This window comes from Camelus dromedarius, chromosome 14, assembly GCF_036321535.1.
Source record: "Camelus dromedarius isolate mCamDro1 chromosome 14, mCamDro1.pat, whole genome shotgun sequence".
NCBI classification, from domain to species: Eukaryota; Metazoa; Chordata; class Mammalia; order Artiodactyla; family Camelidae; genus Camelus; species Camelus dromedarius.
The window spans coordinates 27,000,409-27,022,549 of record NC_087449.1 but is presented as its reverse complement, the minus strand read 5'-3'; the positions used below and the strand labels follow the sequence as shown (position 1 = coordinate 27,022,549).

General features: G+C 40.0%; 1 protein-coding gene across 4 annotated transcripts in view; it reads right to left on the bottom strand.

The window, feature by feature from the left end:
- Positions 1-314: 314 nt before the first annotated feature.
- LOC105096288 (cytochrome P450 2J2) overlaps positions 315-22,141 on the bottom strand; it is a 35,199-nt gene continuing 13,372 nt past the window's right edge. For 2 of the 4 annotated variants that reach the window (XM_031465242.2, XM_064493529.1), the window contains 4 exons: positions 18,007-18,148; positions 9,229-9,416; positions 6,747-6,885; positions 1,825-3,763 (listed from right to left, as the gene is read on the bottom strand). In XM_031465242.2, coding sequence (XP_031321102.1) covers positions 3,585-3,763; positions 6,747-6,885; positions 9,229-9,416; positions 18,007-18,148 — 648 coding nt within the window. In that variant the 3' untranslated portion in view covers positions 1,825-3,584. Of the gene's footprint in view, positions 1,282-1,824; positions 3,764-6,746; positions 6,886-9,228; positions 9,417-18,006; positions 18,149-22,141 lie in introns of those variants that run through there. The other 2 variants (XR_004140808.2, XM_031465245.2) reach the window with 2 other exon arrangements.

Sequence of the window (22,141 nt, the reverse complement as noted above, 5' to 3'; positions counted from 1 at the left end):
TTATGGAGGAGCGGATTTTTTGAAGGTCAAGGTCCTTATTTTGCCATTTCAGTGGTTCTCTCCAGAAGTCAGATTTGTGGAAGTAGGAGGGACTTTAACAAGCAGTCTTTGAAGTCCACATCTTCCAGAGTGTCTGACAAAGGCTCAAAGGGCCACTGCATAGCAGGACAGACTCTCAGACAGGTGGCACGGTGAATCTGTCTGCTCTGCCATAGTCACTCAGCTGCCCACCCTTCCCACCTCTCGCCCCCAGTAGGCTTTTTACTAACCTGGGTTCCTGGACTCTAATCTATAGAAATTGATAAGAGGCCAGATGAGAAATTCAAGCAAGGCTTTATTGGGACTCAGGCTGCAGCACGAGGGGGTGAAAACAGGTAACTCATTTCCTAGCTTGCTCCCTGAGGGGAGGTGAACTAGTCCCTTAAAGGGGGTGAGGGTAGGGGCAGACTGGTGGGTCCACCAGGAAGGGAGGCTTAGGTGGCCTGCCCACCCCCTTGATAGTGCTGTGTGCAGGGACCGTGGGCAGAACAGGGCTTTTGCCCCTGACACCTCAGAAGTGGCAGTCGGGTTTTGGCCTTTTTGTATCTGCTTGTTCATCATTTGCCCCAACTGCGCATGCAGTTATTTTTAGCCCCTTATAGTTTCTCTGTATTCTGTTGTTCGAGGATATGTTTGCCCAGGTGTAAGTACTGCAGTAAAGGGTCCCAGGTCCCAGCATTTATCAAGCATCTACTCTGGTCCAAACCTGTAGGTCCTGAGCCTAGGTGAGCAAGGCACACTCCCTCGTAAAGCTCAGTGTCACTGGCAGATTACATGGAAACAGGAGATGGAAACTTCTGAATAAAATTCTCAGAGAATGGAGGAGGGATCAACTAACTGGCTGAGACAGTCCAGAAAATGTCACTGAAGAGTTGGCATTTAAACAGGGTCTGCTGGGTGTAATTAGACATTTATTACAGAAAGTATATAAAGACAAGAAGATGATAAAGGACCTGGCCTGCTGGGAATGGATAGTTCACCAGTTTGGCAGGAGAAGTGATGTGATTGATGAGGTGAGCAGGTATCAGATCACAAAACCACCACGTGCCCAGCTAACGAGCAGGCCATTCACATGGCTGTACACGGCCCACCTCCAGAGGTTGCTGCTCACCAGGACCACCTGTGATGGTGTCCTGGGGGTTGACAAAGGGGCAGCCCCACTAAAGGATTTATAAGGATCCTGAGGTCAGTAGGGGGAGAGTATATTGTTCTGTGAACCCAGTGAGGAAAGGATCACATACCCTAGAAAAAAAGATACAGAAGTAACTGGAGGCTTCCTCTGAAAAATGATAATAGCATTTCAACTGCAGTTTAATCTATTATATGCCAAGCACACTGTTACTTTGTTTCATATAGATCCATATTACATTTATATTTCTATATTCAATATTTATATATGAATATGTTTATATGCTATGTAATTTAATTTACATATAACACAAATTTATATTATATGTATTTAATATATATTAAACAAAATAACTATATATATACACACACACACATACATATTTGATCATCTTAGCAACTAAAATGCAGGCTTGTCAGACACTTTAGGATAACTTATGCTGCAGTAACTAACAATCCCAAATCCTAGTGGCTCACAGCAAAACAGGTTAATTTTCACATCATATGTCCACCTTGAATCAGCTATGACTCTGCTTTGTCTCCTGGGTGTAGGCTGACAGACACTTATCTGGGACATTGCTGGGTCTCATGGTAGAGAAGAAAAAAAAAAACACTGAACTACAACTGGCTCTTAAAATAAGTCAGAAGTGACTGGAGGAACTTTGCTCTCATTTTATTGGTCAAAGCCAATGACATGGTCATTCCTGCATCTAACAGGGTGGTTAGATACAATGGTCCCATGGGGAGAAGCACCACAAAGGATGGCAACCCAGAGGACAGCAGATCTTTGAACCAGTCTCAGAATTCACAGCAGGTGTTATTCTATTTTACAGATTAGGAAATGGGATCAAGAAAGTAAAATGGCCTGTTTAATTCACAACCAAAAGTTAATAAGTGATAAAACCTGGAATTGAATTCAGGGCAGCCTAATGACACAGCGGTGACCCCCATTTAATCTGAATCCCCATGCTACCCACCTGAGTCTTTTAATGTTGTTTAATGTGCATCAGAGCCCAGTGCTCTCTCCGGACCCTGACGCATTTGGCAAAGGGAAACCTCTCTTTGGACTCTGACTATTGTAGCAGGCATCATCAATGATTTAGTCCCCAAACTGGAAAGTGACACTTTGCATTTGACCCTTTATTCCTGTGTGATTTCTTATCTGTTTCAAAACAAAAGTGAAACATTCTTAGGTTTTCAGAGTAGCACACGTAGCTCATGGGGAATGTACAAAAACACAGTGTGACCAGGATGGTACAAAATACCCATCCCGGGGTATCACTCTGTTCCGTGGAAACAAGCATGGGGAAATGTAATAGGTGGCCCCGTTCCATGTTTGAGAGGAAGAAAACCAAGGCTTGTGGTTTAAATATGTTGCTCAAAGTCACAGAAAGCAGTAGAGGAGAGAGAACCCCAATGTCTCTGGACACTCATTTCCAGTACCCCACCTTCCCTCTTGGTAGCTTAGCAACAAGTGGGCTTGAATGATCTCCAGGGAAGGAGAGCCAGACACTCAGGCAGACCTCTGGAGTTCCTTGTCCTAACAAAGCCCTGATCTAACATGTAAAGTCACACAGGAAGCTGTCATTGTCACTTAGTCACCTAGTCAGCCCCCAACTCCTGTCTATAAACCCACAAGGCACTGAGAGGTGGCCCCTCTCGCCAGTGCACGTATTCCAGCCCTGCCCGACCTGGAAACACCCATACACACTGAGGGAATCCTGAGTGTCCTGCTCCTCTGCTTATAAGTCCTCCAACCTCCAATCTGATTTTAAACTTACACTGCAGTGTGTGTCTGTGTCTCTCCGCAGGACAGGGGTTGTAAAAAATTCACATCCTGGGTGGTTTTTTGACAAAGTTTGTGCCTTATCCATGAATACATATGAAATGTCATGTGCTTGCACACCACGTGTCACTGATAAAAAGCAAGAGGGAAGGGGGCCCTGGAGCTTCCAAAATAGATGAGGAATGAGAGAGCTACAAAGTGCAGAGAACAAAATCTGTGTTGTACTTGGACAGGAAGAGAGTTCGTATTTTAGAGTCTCCCCAATGAGATTTGAGGGGAAAAGGAATCATTTTACATGGCCAGAAAATTCAGTTACTACCCGTCATGGGTCCTCAAGGTTTCTGGCTAAAAGTAGTCACTCTGCCTTTGGCTCTGGGTCCCAGTGTATCCCATAGATCAGGATGTTTGTCCAAGGATTTTCCATTTATTTCATAGGGAGAATTTAAATGCCTGTCCTTCTAGAATCATGGAAAAGCTGGGGTGAGGACTGATCCAGTTTCCACTGAGTCCAAGTCCTAGGACCGTCCTCAGAGGCAGGTCATTCTGTTCCCTCATTTGTCAGCAGGCACCAGGGCCTTGCAGGGACCTGGGAACTCTTCCTGCTTTCCTTCCCCCTCCCTCCCGGACAACCTCACTCCCGGGGAACAGCACAGATGCGGTAGGGAACTGGGGAGATGGTCAGGCCCATTCTGAACTTGAGGCTCAGCTTCTCATTGTCTGGAGGCCTGAAGGTGAATTTTTGCACAAGGGAAGTAAAGAAAATGAACAATTCAGACCTGGCCAGCTGCTCTCCAAGGCACACCCGCTTTCCTGAAAGACAAAAACATAAGACGAGTTACCTTCCCAGGTGGTGTCTGTGCCCAGCAACGACCGAAACCTTCCACCACGTCTTGAAAAACCTGAGCGAAGGGAGGGCCTCCTGGGCCCTGGGGCTTTATAGACTTGGTTTACTTGATCAAAACCACCTGAGTTAAACAAGGCATAGAAAGCATCCATCTACAATCACACACTCCAGTGCCTCCAAGGGTCAGGCAGGTGAGCACAGGTGTGAAGGTTCAGGGTGTGGAAGAAAGAAGTGAGAGGTCTGGCTGGTCTTAATAAGTGGAATATAGTCTAAAGTCTTTCAAAACTTCAGTAGCAAACAACAAAGACAAACAAAACACTGTGTTAATTATTTTTTCAAATCTTAAAAGAAAATTATTGAAAAGGAAAAGCGAGTAAATGTTAGAGCCACGTTTCTCAGGTACAAGGAAGACACCTGTCCCCTCCGTCAGGGTTTCCTTCTTAATGTTTGGGATCTCTCTGCCATGATCCCCCCGTTCAGGGTAGGCCCCACCTGACACCTGCTCCAGGCTTCCGCCGCCCCTCCCCTTTCTAAATGCCCTCCTCACCCCACTTACACTACAGCACCCCACACTGGTCTTAACCACAGTATCCTGTGTGTGTGTTTTAATAACTTACTTCCTCTGCAGGTAATACACATTGACCACAAATAGAAAAAAAAAAAGTGTGAAGGTATAAATACAATAAAGATGTTGATAATTCTATAATCCAGGCAAAACCTTTGTTAACACGTTGACCTATTTCCTCCCTGTCCTTGTAAAGATTCTCCTGCGCACCTGCCCTGGGAGTATTCTCTGTCACTAACTCTACGCGATGCTTTTGCTGCTTGGTATTTCCCCATGTAATGAAACATCCTAGGAAAACCGTTACTGTGTGCATGCCCCCACGTTGTCCTCTGCCTGTAACGAGTTGCTGAGGAAATAAAATTAGAGGATATCTGCAAAAGAGTTTAATACATGTAAGCGTGCTTCAGAATTACGTCATTATTGTTTTATTTTGTGTCTGTGTTTCCCAACAGCATGTCTAACCCTCACTTCCCCTCATCCTCATCTCTTTCCCCATCACAAATACTACAATGAGGAAGTTCGTGAAAATGAGACCAAATCAGCTGAATTGTAAATACCCACGTTTCTCCTAGAAGAATCCAGATATCACAACAAAACTGGACCCAGAGACCAGGAACCAGGCTTAAAGTACTGGTTCCATCAGGAACCACCAGTGCACTATGAAGAAACCCTTTATTCTCATAGAGCTAAACATTTTTCACTTGTCAAACCTGAAATTATCTCTTTCCTAACTATGTTATGTGTCTGGGCAAGGAGAGCAATGAGAAGCAGCTATGATTTTGTTTTAATCAATCTATATTTAACTTTTAAATTACCATAAGAAAGCTATGATAAATTTCAGAGTGTCAGCTCAGTGTAGCATTTAGTTACTTTTCCTAGGAGACACTGATAGGAAGAGCACAGACTTTAGTTGTTGATAAACCTGGTTAACATTGAGTTCTAGCTCTGCCATATGAGCCTATGACTTCAGATGCCACAGCTGTCCCTGGTAAGCTTCAGTTTTCTTATCTCTAAAGTGGTGATAGAAATTTGAACCTTGTAAGATTACACTAGAACACATGCTCATTGAGAGAAGTTTTTTTTCCCCCTATGTCATTCATTTTTATATCCTCAGGGCTGAATGCTTACATAATAGATGCTCATGAAATATTTATGGATTTAAGAAATTGCAAATTAGTTGAAATGATCTCTGCAACATTCCTAATTCAATACCTGGCATACAGTAAGAATTTTTCTTATTTATTTGACAATGTGTAAGTTAAAACATCCTTAGGAACTGGCTGGCTTTGAAATTTGTGAGTTTCACTGTATCCTCTTTTTTCTTGTCGAGTTGCGCCCTATGTTAATGTATTAACTAAACTTTTAAAGGGTCATTAGAATTTAAAAATGGGCAACAGGACCTCTTCAGGGAGCAGTTATAGAGTAGGATCCCATCTAGGTAAGGCTGTGGCACTTAGAGTCACTGGTGATGCCCAGAAGGATAAGGAAGCGGCCCCTTTCTTTGCCCCTCCCCCACCCCCTGCTTAGAAACCGGGTCATGTTCTGTGTGAGTGGGTGGCCCATAAAAAGAATTTGAGACATTTAAAAACTCTATAAAGATGGCAAGACTCCGATCCTCTTTATGGACAACAGGCGGGTTCTGAGCTTCTGTCCCAGTGTCCTTGGGGACAGAACAAAGTGAAGGTGCAGTCTGCACCAGTCAAGCCAGGACTCAGGAAGTAAGGGCATGAGTCCTGGTGATGCTCAGCCCGGGGAACCCGGAGGCGCAGCAACAGCAAGAGGGAGTCCCGCTGGGCAGGCCTGTCTGGTGCGGACAGAAGCTGTTGCCTGCCTTTCTGGTGAACAATGAAAGTTGCCCTCCATCAAGCCATCAGCCACCGCAGCTGTCCCCAGTGGTGCACCCTGAGGGGAATTCAGGATGGAGAAAAACGGGATATCCGCCCTAGAGTGTAAAGCTGCATTTACAGGAATAGTTTCTTGCACTAAAATCATTAACTTGCGATGTATGGGTTTTTTATTTTTTGAGGTTTTCTTTTCTTTTCTTTCTTTCTTTTTTTTTTTTTTTTTTTTTTTTTTTGGTGCTTAGCAGTCATCTTTTGATGTTTGACTAAATGGTTTTATTCAGCAAAAACTCCTACATATCCCAACTCTTTCCTTGCCTCTTGGGAACAGTCCCTAGGAGTTACCTAAGAGGCCGCCTTCCCCACGTAAATCCTCAGTAATACCTCAAATAAAATATAATTCTCAACTTCTAAGTTGTTCATTTTTTGTTAACTTACCAGTGAAGACATTCCAGCAAGAGCAGAGCACTCCAGGGAAAAGAGGAGGGAGGGGCTGAGAGAGGGGCTCTGGGCCCCCACACTCCTATTTATACTGCAGCTCACCTACTGAGAAAGGCAGAAAGTCTTCCCTTTTTTTAAACTGTCCATTCTCCAGAAAGTGCTCCGGATTGAACGTGTCTGGGGTGGCCCACGCTGTGGGGTCCGTGTGCAGTGCGGTCAGGTTGGTCAGGACTGTAGTTCCCTAGAAAAGGCAGCAAAGACTCAGGCAAGGCTTGACCCACACAACACACCTGTGCAGAGGGGCAGGTGTCCCCTGGGCTCCCACACCAAAATCTGACAGCACCCTGAACCCCCTCAACCTCCGTTACTCACCATCCTCTGAGCCCAACCTCTAGGACCCTGCTCTTTGCCAGGGGACAGATTACAATGGTGGATGAAAGTGTCTTGTGGGAATTTTACCAGGGAAGTGTCACCACTCATGACTGCAGAATAGATCCCTCCAGGGACATGTCAGTGTAGAACTTGGGAGGGAACATGTGTGCATCAATGAGATAAAAATGTGACTCTTTCCAGTCAATATTGTACTAAAACGAACCCAGCTGCTCCCTGAAGTGATAAGTATTGTAGCAGCTCTTTCAAGGTAAAAATGCCTCACGTATCTTTGTGTCTCCCATTCCCTTCCTCCACTGTCTAGTACATCCCACAAAAGGTTGAACAAGAGAATCAGGTCATCCAGTGAAGGAATCACTATCCTTCCAGGTACATAGCAAGAAACCCAGGAGTTCCCATTAAAACCTCCCTTTCCCTCATTCTGCCTTCATCCAATTCTTCAGCAAGATTGGTCAAGTTTGCTTTAAATTTCTCTTGATTTTGTCACCTCCATTTTAGGTCCACCACTGCCACCCTGGTCCAGACTACCCTCTTGCTTCTCTAAATAGCTGTCTAACTATACCCCATATCCTCTCTTTCCCCTTTCAATGTGCTCCCCACTCTGAAAGCAAAGTTACCTTTAAACAGGTCTTCATCATGTCACACCCATCCACCCAGCACATCTAGAACTTGACAGACACCCTCAATAGCTCCCTGTCAATCTTAGATGAAGGATGCATCACCTGCCCTTGTCTGAGCCCCTCCCTCTGCCTGCACTCCCACTACAGGGAGCTTTTTGCAGTTTTGCACACTCACCACATGTACCCACTCATGTCCATACCTTTTAAAGGGTGTTCCCCTTGCCTGGAATGTCCTTCCTCCCCTTTTTGTCACTAAATTAACTCTTAATCATCCTTTAATCCTCAGCTCAAACATCACTTCCTTTTGGAAGTCTTTTCTCTCCACCCTGCTCCCACTCCCCATTCCAGCAGCCTGCTTCTTTAGAGAAACCAATTTTTTCCGGTGGTAGTTATCATGGTTTGAAATTAGAAACTTGGATAATTATTTTCCCGAGTTCTTTTCCAATGCCTGAACACTTTAGGTGCTAAATGGACATTTGTTGAATTAATAAAGCATAATAACTGCTATATGGAACACTCTCTATACGAAGCACTAAGCTAAATGTTTTACCTGCATGACGTCCCTTTACCTCCACCTCTGAAGGGAGTGGTCTGTCCAGATCCTAAGTTTGGGGGCAGAGTGAGAGCAGAATTTTCTTTGTGAGGACAGGGAGTCTAACAGGGGCCATCTGAGAACAATTGCAGGGAGACTCCTTTAAATTCAAAGTAAAGCCTCTCCTGTGGAGAGAACCTGGTGCTGTACAAGCAAGATACGCCTGCGAATCACAACAGGCCTGTTCCTGGCACTCACTTTGTAGTTGAGACACCTCAGGCAAGCTTATTCACTCTCTGCTTCGACTTCAAATTTATGAACTAGGACTAACGGAATAATTCTGAGGACTGATGGAGACATTTTGAAAGAACCTATATAATCCATGGTACATAATCATGACTTAAGAAGCACTGATTCCTTTCTCTCCTTTTCTGATGTTTAACAGGGCACACACTTGGATTGGTTTCCCTTGTGAGGTGATAGTCCCATCACAGGGCTGTAGGGCAAAGCTGGAAAAATACTTGTGGGTATATCATGTAGAAACACCATCCTTAATGTGATGTGGATTCAGCTGGTCTCAAATGTCCCTTCATACATCAATATTCTGTATAACCCCAGCAATGGGAAGCAGAATTTTCCATAGGTCTGGGAGGTCCCTAGTCCTATGAGGATCTCTACCAAAGGCAAAGAAAAAAACTCCGTGGTAAAGTCTGACTGGGAACAGCTGCTTGCTGTCTCCCCACAAAGAATGTACATCACATAGTAAAAACACCAAGAAATGTCAAGAATGAAGAAAAACAGGCTTTGCCTAAACACATTTGACCTAGGAGTCCCCTCCCCTCCACAATACCTATTAACGTCTAGCTGAACTGACGTTCTAAAGATCACACACAGAGAACGAGCATGATACCAGGTACAATATCTCTGTCCCCATTTAAGTGACTCCCCAGGATGAGCATCCAAGTCACTGTCCCAGGTGAGAGTCCCACCATTGAAAAATAGGAGCGTGGAGATCTGAGGCTGTGAGTGAGGCCCTCGTTACCTTGGGCAGGTGGTATCCAGCCAGCGTGGTGTCCACTATCACCTCCCTGGGCACGTTCAGGGGGACGATGTTGCCCATTCTCTGCACCTCGTGGATGACAGCGTTGGTGTAGGGCATGGACTCCCGAGCTGCTGTGCTCGGCTGCTGCCATTGGCCAAGTACCCTGTCAATCTCAGCCTGTACTTTTTCTGGAAAAGCAGAGAAAGTCCTATTATTGTAGTATTCATTATCCTCCTTGAGCCTGGTTCAGCTAAGGAATGAAGTAACCAGGATCAAAATGGCCAGAGTTATAGCAGGCTGTGTAGAAGGTAGCTTCTCAGAGAGGTACCTGAGTGCAAAGTGGGCCCTGATTTAACACAAATCTGGTTGCAAATTCTTGCTGCTCAACATTCCTGCTGCAAGTTACTGAAAACCTTGAGCCTCAGTTTCCTTTTCTTATTAATGAGGATAACTATACTTTCATCTTTAGGATGTTTTGAGATTTATATGAAGTGATTTAGGGGCATATACAACAAATGAAAAAAAACTGTTATTGTGACTATTTATCATTTGTGGACTTTTTAACGATGGCCATTCTGATGGTGTGAAGTGATACCTCATTGTAGTTTTGATTTGCATTTCTTTGATAATTAGTGATATTGAACATTTTTTCATGTGCATATTGGCCATTTGTATGTCTTAATTAGAGAATTGCTTGTTTAGGTCTTCTGCCCGTTTTTGGACTGGGTTTTTTTTTTTTTGTTATTAAGTTGTATGACCTGTTTATATATTCTGGAAATGAAGCCCTTGCCAGTTGCATCTTTGCATATAAATGTATTAGTTGAAGAATTGCCTGTTGAGTTCTTATGCCCAGTTTTGGATTGGATTGTTCGGATTTTTGTTGTTATTAAGTTGTATGAGTTGTTTGTATATTCTGGAAGTTAAGCCTTTGTCAGTCACATCATTTGCTAATTTTTCTCTCATTTCATGGGTTGTCTTTTGTTTATGGTTTCCTTTGCTGTGCAAAAGCTTTTAATTTTAATTATGTTCCATTTGTTTATTTGTGCTTTTATTTCTATTGCCTTGGTAGACTGCCTAGAAGAACACTGCTAAGATTTATGTCAGAGAATATTTTGCCAATGGTTTTCTTATAGGAGGTACATACTGCCTTGTTTTATGGTTAATTCTTTAAGCCATTTTGAGTTTATTTAGATGTATGATGTGTGGACTGTCCTACCTTCATTGATTTATATGCTGTTGTCCAGCCTTCTCAACACTACTTGCCTAAGAGAATGTTTTTTCTCCATTATATGTTCTTGCCTTCTTTGTCAAAGGTTAGTTGATCATATGTCTGTGGATTTATTTCTGGGCTCTCTATACTGTTCCATTGATCCTTATAGCTATTTTTGTGCCAACACCACACTGTTTTGATTATTGTAGCTCTGTAGTATTATCTGAGGTCTGGGAGGGTTATGTCTCTCTTTGCTCTTTTTCTTCAGTATTGCTTTGGAATTCTGGAAGATTTGGAAGTCTTTTGTGATTGCATATAAATTTTAGGTTTGTTCTCATTCTGTGAAAAATATTCTGGGTAATTTGATAGGGATTGCATTAAATCTGTAGATTGCTTTGGGTAGTATGGCCATTTTAACAATATTAATTCTTCCAATCCAAGAGCATGGGCTATCTTTTCATTTCCTTAAATCATTTTTAATTTCCTTAATCAATGTTTCATTTTCCAAATATAAGTCTTTCACCTCCTTTGTCAGGTTTATTCCTAAGTATTTTTTTCATTATATTTTAAAATTGATTGTTTCTTTACTTTATTTTTCTGATATTTCATTGTTAGTGTAATGAAATTTAACTAATTTCTATATATTAATCTTGTAGCCTGCTACTTTGATGAATTCTTTTATTAGCACTAGTAGTTTTTGTGCGGAGTCTTTAGGGTTTTCTATATACAGTATCATATCATCTGCATATGGTGACAATTTTACCTCTTCTTTTCCAATTTGGATCCCTTTTATTTCTTTTTTTGTCTGATTGCTATGGTGAGGACTTTCAATATTATGTTGAACAGAAGTGGTAAGAGTGGGCATCTTTGTCTTGTTCCCAATATTAGCATGATATTCCATGGAAATGGAAACCAAAAGAAAGCTGGAGGAGCAATACTTAGACAAATAGATTCTAGAATGAAGACAATTGCAAGAGACAAAGAAGGACACTACTTAATGCTCAAGGGATCAATCCAGGAAAAAGATGCAACAGTTGTAAATATATATGCACCCAACATAGGAGCACCTCAATATATAAGGCAATTGTAATAGACATAAAAGGAGAATTTGACAATAACATAATAATACTTGGGGACCTCAACACCTCACTTACATCGATGGAAAGATCATCTAGACAGAAAATCAGTGAGGAAATATAGGCCTTAAATGACACATTAGACCACATGTACTTAATTGATATTTACAGAGTATTTGATCTGAAAGCAAGAGAATACACATTCTTCTCAAGTGGGCATGGAGCATTCTCCAGAATACATTACATGCTGGCCTACAAAGCAAGCCTTGATAAATTTAAGAAGACTGAAATCATATCAAACATCTTTACCAAACATAATGTTATGACATTAGAAATCGACTACAAGCTAAAACTGCAAAAAACCCCACAAACATGTGGAGGCTAAACAATATGCTACTAAAAAACCAATGGATCACTGAAGAAATCAAGAGGAAACAAACAACAACAACAACAAAAAATACTCAGAGATAAATGAAAACAAAAACACAATGATCCAAAACCTCTGGGACACAGCAAAAGCAGTTCTCAAAGGGAAGTTTATAGCGATACAAGCCTACCTCAGGAAACAAGAAAAATCTCAAATAAACAACCTACTTGACACCTAAAGCAATTAAAGAAAGAACAAACAAAACCCAAAGTTAGATGAAGGAAAGAAATCATAAAGATCAGAGCAGAAATAAATGAAATAGAGACTAAAAAAATCTATGAAACTAAAAGCTAGTTCTTTGAAAAAATAAACAAAATTGATAAACCTTTAGCCAGACACATCAAGAAAAAAAGGGAGAAAGCAGAAATTACTAAAATCAGGAATGAAAAAGAAGTTATAACCAACATCACAGTGATACAAGGGATTATAAGAAGCTACTATGAGCAACTATATGCCAACAAAAAGGACAACCTAGAGGAAATGGCAATTTCTTAGACAGTTACAATTTGCCAAGACTGAATAGACCAATTACCGGTACTGAAATCGAATCAGTAATTAAAAAACTCTCAACAAACAATGTTCAGGACCAGAAGGCTTTACAGGCAAATTCTACCAAATATTTAGAGCAGAGTTAACACCTATCCTTCAGAAAGTATTCCACAAAATTGCAGAAGGGACACTTCCAAACTCATTCTATAAGGCCAACATCACCCAGAAAGCAAAACCAGACAAATATATCACACAAAAAAGACCATTACAGGCCAATATCATTTATGAATATAGATGCAAAAATCCTTAACAAAATACTAGCAAATTGACTCCAACAATGCATCAAAAGCATAATACACTATGAGCATGTGGGATTTAACCCAGGGATGAAAGGATTTTCCAATATCCACAAATCAATCAATGTGACTAACTACATTATAAAATTGAAGAATAAAAACCATGTGATCATCTCAATAGATGCAGAAAAGGTTTTGATAAAATTCAAGATCCATTTATGATAAAAACTCTCCAGAAAGAGGGCATAGAGGGAACATACCTCAACATAATAAAGGGCATATAAGACAAACCCACAGTTAACATCATACTTAATGGTGAAAAGCTGAAAGCATTCCCTCTAAGATCAAGAATAAGACAAGGATGCCCACTCTCACCACTTTTATTCAACATAGTTTTGGAAGTCCTAGCCACAGAAATCAGAGAAGAAAAAGAAATAAGAGAAATCCAAATTGGAAAAGAAGAAATAAAAAACTGTCACTGCTTTCAGAAGACATGATACTATACAGAAAATCCTAAAGACACTACCAGAAAACTACTAGAACACATCAATTAATTCAGTAATGTTGCAGGATATGAAATTATTATACAGAAGTCAGTTTTATTTCTATATGCTAACAACAAAATATCAGAAAAAGAAATTAAGGAAATAATCTCATTTACCATCACATCAAAAAGAATAAATTACTTAGGAATGAACCTACCTAAGGAAGTAAAGAAACTGTACTCCAAAAACTATCAGACATTAATGAAAGAAATTGAAGATGACACAAAGAGAAGGAAAGATATACCACATTCTTGTATGGGAAGAATCAATATTGTTAAAATGGCCACATTAACCAAGGCAATCCTTATCAAATTATCAATGTCATGTTTTACAGAACTGGAACAAAAATTTTTAATTTTGTATGTAAACACAAATGACCCCAAATAGCCAAAACATTCTTGAGAAAGAAGAATGGAGCTGGAATAATCACACTCCCTGACTTCAGAGCATATTACAAAGCTACAGTTATCAAACAGTACAGTATGGGCAAAAAAAAGACACATCAGTCAATGGAACAGGATAGAAAGTCTAGTAATAAATCCAAATATTTATGGTCAATCCATGACAAAAGTGGCAAGAATATACAATGGAGAAAAAAGAGTCTCTTCAATAAGTAGTGCTAGGAAAACTAGACAGCTACATGTAAAAGAATTAAATTTGAGCATTCTCTAACACCAAATATAAAAATAAACTCCAAATGGATTAAAGACCCAAATGTAGGACCATATACTCTAAAACTCCTAGAAGGAAACATAGTCAGAACACTCTTTGACATAAATTGCAGCAATTTGTTTTTTTCAAACCAGCTACCAGAGTAATAGAAATAAAAGAAAACCTAAATGGGCCTGGTTAACTTAAAAGCTTTTCACATAGCTAAGGATACCATCAACAAAAAGAAAAGACACCCTACAAAAGGGGAGAAAATATTTGCAAATAATGCAACCAGCAAGGGATTGATTTCTAAAATATACAAACATTTCATAAAGCTTAATATTGAAAAAACAAGCAACCCAATCCAAAAATGGGCAGAACACCTAAATAGACATTTCTCCAAGGAAGATATCCAGATGGCTAACAGGCACATGAAAAGATGCTCAACATCACTAATTACTATTCCAGCAAATCAAAACTATAATGAGATATCAACTCTCACACCAGTCAGAATGGCCATCATTAAAAAGCCTACAAACTATAAATGCTGGAGAATGTGGAGAAAAGGGAACCCTCCTACGCTGTTGGTGGGAATGACTTTGAATATATCTTGCCACTCTTTTCTGGCCAGCAATGTTTCTGTAGAGAAATCAGCTGACAGCCTTAGGGGGTTCCCTTGTAAGTAACTCTTTGTTTTTCTCTTGCTGCCTTTAGAATCATTTACCTTTAAATTTGGCCATCTTAATTAGAATATGCCTTGGTGTAGGTCTGTTTGGGTTCATCTTATTTGGGACCCTCTGTACTTTCTGTACTTGGATATGTTTTCTTCTTTATGTTTGTGAAGTTTTCAGTCATGATTTCTTCAAATACATTTTCCATACCCTTTTCTTTTTCTTCTTCTTCTGGGACCCCTATTATGCATAGGTTGGCACACTTTATATTATTCCAAAGGTCTCTTATATTTCTTTCATTTGTTTTCATTTGTTTTTCTGTCTGCTGTTCTGATTGGGTGATTTCTGTTACTGTCTCTTCTAAATCACTTATTCTTTCTTCTGCATTATTTAGTTTGCTTTTGACTGCCTTTAGCTCAGCTTTAAACTCAGCGATTACATTTTCTGATTTTAATTGGTTCCTCTTTATAGTTTCTATTTCCCTTTTATAGCATTCTGCATTTCTATCGATCACTTCTCTTATTTCCTTCAGTGCTTTTATCACCTCCTTTTTAACTCAGGATCTAGTAGACTGTTGAGGTCCATTTCATTGTTCATTCTTTCAGGGGATTTCTCTCATTCTTTGAACTAGAAATGGTTTGTATGCTTCTTCATCTTACTTATATTTCTGTGACTCTATGAATTTAGGAGTAACAGTTACCTACTGTCATCTTAAAGGGCTGTTTTCTTTTTTAATGTGGGAGCATCCCTGTGTAGAATGTGTGAATTCAATATTTTTGTCTTGAGGGCTGTTTTTAGTATGGATGGTTGCCACATCTTTCCTCCATGTGAGCTGGCTGTTATCCCCTTAATTGGGGGTGTGGTTGGTGTGGTGACAAGAGCCTGCACTGGTTGTTGAGCAGGGCCTCCTCTTCACTCTGTGGTTGTCAGAGGCCTGACAGGGGCCGGGTCTGCTGTCCTGTTGTTGGAATAGAAGCCCCCAGTCCCATTTCTGAGCTATGGTGTATGATAAGTAGGACTGGAGTACTTCCATTGGAAGAGGAGCCATTTAGTATTCCTCCACAGGAGATGCCCACCATAGAGGGCACTATGTTGTTTGTCACTCATTATGCAGGCTTCCAAAGTTCACTTCATTGTTGCTGACATTGTCCCCACATCAGCCATGGCAATGTTGGCAACCTGCCCTAGTATCCCCCAGGTTCTGTGCCCACAAAACCACCAGTGCACAGTCCAGCCCCCTGAAGCTACCTCTGTGCAGTCAACCCCATTCCTATCTTCAGGTTTGTCTCTGGAAGCCTGAGCTCCAGTCCCAATCCCTGCCTGTCCCCACCAGCTTGCATCTTAGGCTACCAATCTCAGGGACCCTCTATGCTAGTTTCTCTTAGTTCTATCTGCCAAGTGGCTGTTGATTTTTCCTTCAAGGCTCTGAAGCTCTCTTTTTGTCTCAGCTGACCTCCCCACTGGAGAGAAAACTATCCAGGGTGAGGGTATTTTTCCTTCTTTGATGCTCCCTCCCCAGGGGACAGGTCCCATACTGATTTCCCCCCCTTTTTTTTTTTTACCCTACTTGGTTTTGTGAGAATTTTCCTTGTGTTTCCAATGTGAGAGAGATTCTGCCCACATTCAGTAGGTATTTTGTGAGATTGTTCCATAAGTAGACAGAGTTTTTGATGTGTTCATGGGAGAGGGTGAACTCTGCATCCGTCTGCTCTGCCATCTTGGCAATCTCCCCCAGATTTTTTCTCTTGAGAGATAAATAAACTTCAATTTTTTTTTTTTTTACTAACCATTGAATTTTTTCAATTTTGATAAAAATTAGAAAATTTAACATTGTAACCATTTTTAAGTGTACAGTTTAACAATATTAAGTATATACATATTTCTGTGCAATCAATCTCCAGAATATTTTTATCTTGAACAACTGAGACTCTATATCCATTCAACCAAGATTCCCCATTTTCCCCTACCCACAGTCTCTGACAACCACCATTTTACTTCCTGTTTCTATGAGTTCAACCACTCTAGGTACCTCACATAAGTAGAATCATATAGTATATGCCCTTTTTTGACTGGATTATTTAATTTAGTGTAATGTCCTCAAGGTTTATCCCAGTAGTATCATATGTCACAATTTTAACATTGTAAGGTGGAGTAACATTCCATTGCACTTTACAGTTTGTTCATCCATTCAACCATTGATAGACACTTGGGTTGATCCCCTTCTTATGTCGTTTTAAGCCATCATTATTTTGGAGCCTCTATTATAGAAACCAAATCTATACTAACCAGGTGGCTTTTAAACTAAAAAAAAAAATACTGCAAGTTGCAGTTACAAATGCATTTTACATCATGACTCAGGACACATAAACATAAATATACACACATAAAACATAACTATGTATAATATACATACATATATTTAATTATATGAAAGAAATAAAGTTTCATGAAAAAAGAAACTTATCCTTAGTACAGAGGAAACATTGATCTTTTCTAATCTATTTTTATTTCAGAAAAAATTGTTGGTCTTGATCCACAAAATTAACTTCATGTCCTGATAATAAACTGTTACCTACAGTTTCAAAGACAGTATCCTAAAAGATCTCATCCCTCATGTGCTCAACCTGTTCTGGGGTCTAGAGAAAAAAAAAAATGATTGCAAGAGTCACTGTCCTCGAATAGACTGCAGCCTGTGGGAAAGATACATAAATCATGTGTCATAAGCAAAGTGATGGAGGTGCATTCGGTCATCTCTGAAGGAGGGAAATGGTAGTTTCCTAGAAAGTGGGGAAAACATCTGAAGGGAGGTTATACTGGAGTAGATTCCTCATGCAGAGGTAGTGGTTTACTGTGTAGAGAAACTAGGAAAATACCTTCTTGTGTTATTCTTCTAGGGAGGAGCAGGTGTGATGGCACAGAGGCATAAATAAGGATAGTGCAATGAAAAACACATGTTTTTAGTGAGGCCACTATGTTGGGTGGGTAGGGTTGAGGTTGAACAGGCAGGAGGGGCTACGTCACAGGGAAGGATACACCAGACCCAGGAGTCTGAACATCATCCACAGGGCAGTGGAAGACATGACTTAACAGAAGGAAAGGTGAGGACCAGATTTCATTGGTGAACGGAATGTAACCCTTTCTGGGAATCAACCACAATGTCAATGGACTTCACTGTTTTTCCCACTAGACTGGGAGTTTCCTGAGAGCAGGGATATTCTGCTATATTTGTATTACACGGACCCATCACAATCCTGACAGAAAAACTGAAGAATGTGCCCGTTCTCCAGTCCACCAGGTGCTGTGACTGCCCTACCATCTCTCCATCCTACCATTTGTCTTCTGGCCTGAATTTTGGGAAGTGTTGGGAAGGCACCATCCTGACCTGGCCCAGGCACACCCACTGACGCACTCACCTTGGATTTCTGGGTAGAAGGCCATGTAGAGCAGACCCCAGCGCAGCGTCGTCGAAGTTGTCTCCGTTCCAGCGAAGAAGAGGTCCAGGGTGCTGGAGATGAGGTTTTCTTCATTGAAACTTGAGGTAGCATTGCCTCTATGCTGGAAAGCACAAAATGTATTGGTTTATTCAGATGGTTCTTGGTTGTCACAATACATAGGGGCTTCATCCTAGAGAGAACATGGAGGGAGAGACCTCCAGGGGAAATGACTTTCCCTTTGGCCTTCTCAGGAGGTTGGAATGTCATTAGCATCCTCCTGCCCTTGTGTTGGTTATTTTGTTTTGGTGGATGACCATCAAGACAACTAATTATTTTACATCCATGATTTGGGAAATTTTATTAGTATACTAGAAAAGCAACCTGGGTTTCCGATATTAGCCACATCATTCACTATCTGTGTCACTTAAGCAAGTTTCTATACCTTTTACCAGAAAGAATAAACTGAATTTCTCTGAAGTGCAACAATTCTCATTTCTCCCCATTAGTCTTTTCCTTGCTAGGTTAAACTTCTCTGATTCCAACAACCTTTCCTCATGGTTCTCCAGCATCTTTACCACCTTCCTCCAGAAGCTTCACTGTGTCAACATTCCTCTGTGTGTGGTCTCACACCCGCACACCTTATAGCAAATAAAGTCTCCACTTTGAGGAAAAGTCAATGTTTTTATTAATGTTATGCCAATAAGGAGAATAATAAAGGATATGGAAAGAAATCCATCATTCTGTCAACTCCAGGTGAAGGAACAAATAATGTGATGTGTTAAAGATGATGACAGGAATGCAGTGATGTGTACTAAGCAGAGGGGTTACCACATGAAAATCTATACATCCAACTTGCCTGCTTTCCTGCTTCTTTCCTATAATGTTGGAAAGTGAATGACATGTGGACAAGCAAGGACAGAAAAGTCCCTCCCACTTGAGTCTGATCTGTGGCGTCAGACTCAGTTTTACTTGTGCTGGGTAGCTGAGGAGGGAAGGGGTAGGGAACTGGAAACCAGCTCAACTAAAAATGAAACAACGTTTATCCTTCTGTGTATATTTCCTTCAGATATGGTTAGAGGGCAGAGAAAAGACTATGAAAAGGCAATTTTTCAGATTTCAAAGGCTTCAATCCAAATATCATTGAACTTCTATCGTTATTTCTGTTTTTTATTATTTTAAAAGTTTAAATTAACATTTTTCAGGTGTCATCCTGAAGTAGGGTTCCTTCTGGATATATGCCCAGGAGCGGGATTCCTGGGTCATACGGTAAGTCTATTCCTAGTATTTTGAGGAATCTCCATACTGTTATCCACAGTGGCTGCACCAAACTGTATTCCCACCAGCAGTGTAGGAGGGTTCCCCTTTCTCCACAGCCTCTCCAGCATTTGTCATTTGTGGATTTTTTAATGATGGCCATTCTGACTGGTGTGAGGTGATACCTCATTGTAGTTTTGATTTGCATTTCTCTGATAATTAGTGATATTGAGCATTTTTTCATGTGCCTATTGATCATTTGTATGTCTTCCTTGGAGAATTGCTTGTTTAGGTCTTTTGCCCATTTTTGGATTGGGTTGTTTGGTTGTTTCTTATTAAGTTGTATGAGCTGCTTATATATTCTGGAGATCAAGCCTTTGTTGGTTTCATTTGCAATAATTTTTTCCCGTTCTGTAGGTTGTCATTTTGTTTTACTTCTGGTTTCCTTTGCTGTGCAGAAGCTTGTAAGTTTCATTAGGTCCCATTTGTTTATTCTTGCTTTTATTTCTATTACTTGAGTAGACTCTTCTAGAAGGACATTTTTGAGATGTATGTCAGATAATGTCTTGCCTGTATTTTCCTCTAGGAGGTTTATTGTATCTTGTCTTATGTTTAAGTCTTTGATCCATTTTGAGTAGATTTTTGTGTATGGTGTAAGGGAGAGTTCTAACCTCATTGCTTCACATGCTGCTGTCCAGTTTTCCCAATACCATTTGCTGAAGAGACTGTCTTTATTTAATTGTATATTCTTGCCTCCTTTGTCGAAGATGAGTTGACCAAAAGTTTGTGGGTTCATTTCTGGGCTCTCTATTCTGTTCCATTGGTCAATGTTCATAGCAGCACTATTTATAATAGCCAAGACATGGAAAAAGCCTAAATGTCCATTAATGGATGACTGGATAAAGAAGATGTGGTATATTTATACAATGGAACTCAGCCATAAAAACCGACAATATAACGCGATTTGCAGCAACATGGATGCACCTGGAGAATGTCATTCTAAGTGAAGTAAGCCAGAAAGAGAAAGAAAAATACCATATGAGATCGCTCATATGTGGAATCTAAAAAACAAAAAACAAAAACAACAAAAACAAAGCATAAATACAAAATAGAAATAGACTCATAGACATAGAATACAAACTTATGGTTGCCAAGGGGGTGGAGGGTAGGAAGGGATAGACGGGATTTCAAAACTGTAGAATAGATAAACAAGATTATACTGTACAGCACAGGGAAATATACACAAGATCTTATGGTAGCTCACAGAGAAAAAAATGTCTCAATGAATATATATATGTTTATGTATGACTGAAAAATTGTGCTGTACACTGGAATTTGACACAACATTATAAAATTATTATAAATCAATAAAAATTAATTAATTAATTAATTAACATTTTGCAAATGCATTTCTTTTTGTATTGAAGTATAGTCAATTTACAATGTTGTGTTAATTTCTGGTATACAGTATAGTGATATATATATACCTTTTTGAGTCCTGTTCATTATAGGCTATTACGTGACATCAAACAGTGCCACATGCTATACAGTAGGACATTGCTGTTTATCTGTTTTACACTTAATATTACAAATCTCAAACTCCCAATTTATCCATCCCCACCTTATTTCCCCCCTGGTGGTCATAAGTTTTCTTTTCTAGGTCTGTGAGTCTGTCTCTGTGTTATAAATAAGTTCATTTGTGTCTTTTTTATTTCTAAGATTCCACATATAAGTAATGTCACATGGTATTTTTCTTTCTCTTTCTGGCTTACTTCACTTAGTGTGATGATGTCCAGGTACATCTACGTTGCTTTGGATGACATTATTTTATTCTTTTTTTACAGTTAAGTAGTATTCCATTGTGTATATGTATATGTACATATACACTATATATATATATATATATATACACACACACATACATACACACCATATATATAATATATACACCACAACTACTTTATCCAGTCATCTGTTGATGGACATGTTGCTTCCATATGTTGGCTATGAACATTAGGGTGCATGTATCTTTTCAAATTAGTTTCCTTCAGATATATGCCCAGGAGTGGGATTGCTGAATCAAACGTTAGGTCTATTTTTAGTTTTTTACGGAATCACCATACTAGTTTCCATAATGGATGTACCAAACTACATTCCCACCAACAGTGCAGGATGGTTGCCTTTTCTCCATCCCCTCTTCAGCATTTATGGTTTGTGGACTTTTTGTTGATGGCCATTCTGACGAGTGTGAATTGATACCTCATTGTAGTTTTGATTTGCATATCTCTAATAATTAGTGACATTGAGCATTTTTTCATATGCCTATAGGTAATTTTTATGTCTTCACTGGAAAAATGTTTGTTTAGGTCTTTGGCTCATTATTTGTGTTATTTGTTTTTTTGTTATGGGGTTATATGAGCTGTTTCTATATTCTGGAAATTAAACCCTAGTCAGTCACATCATTGGCAAATATTTTCTCTGATTCCTTAGGTTGTCTTTTCATTTTTTTACAGTGCCCCTTACTGTGCAAAAGCTTGTAAGTTTAAGTTGGTCCCAGTTAATACTTAACCAGTTAATACTAACACACAGAATCACAAAAGACCCAGAATTGCCAAAGCAATATTGAAGAAAAAGAACAAAGCTGGAGAAATTACCCTCCCAGACTTCAGACAATACTACAGAACTACAGTAATAAAAACAGCAGGGTATTGGTACAAAAACAGACATATAGATCAACAGAAAAGAATAGAGAGCCCAGAAATAAACCAACACACCTATTGTCCATTAATCTTCAACAAAGGAGGTAGGAACATTCAATGGAGAAAAGACAGTCTTTTCAATAAGTGGGGTTGGAAAAGCT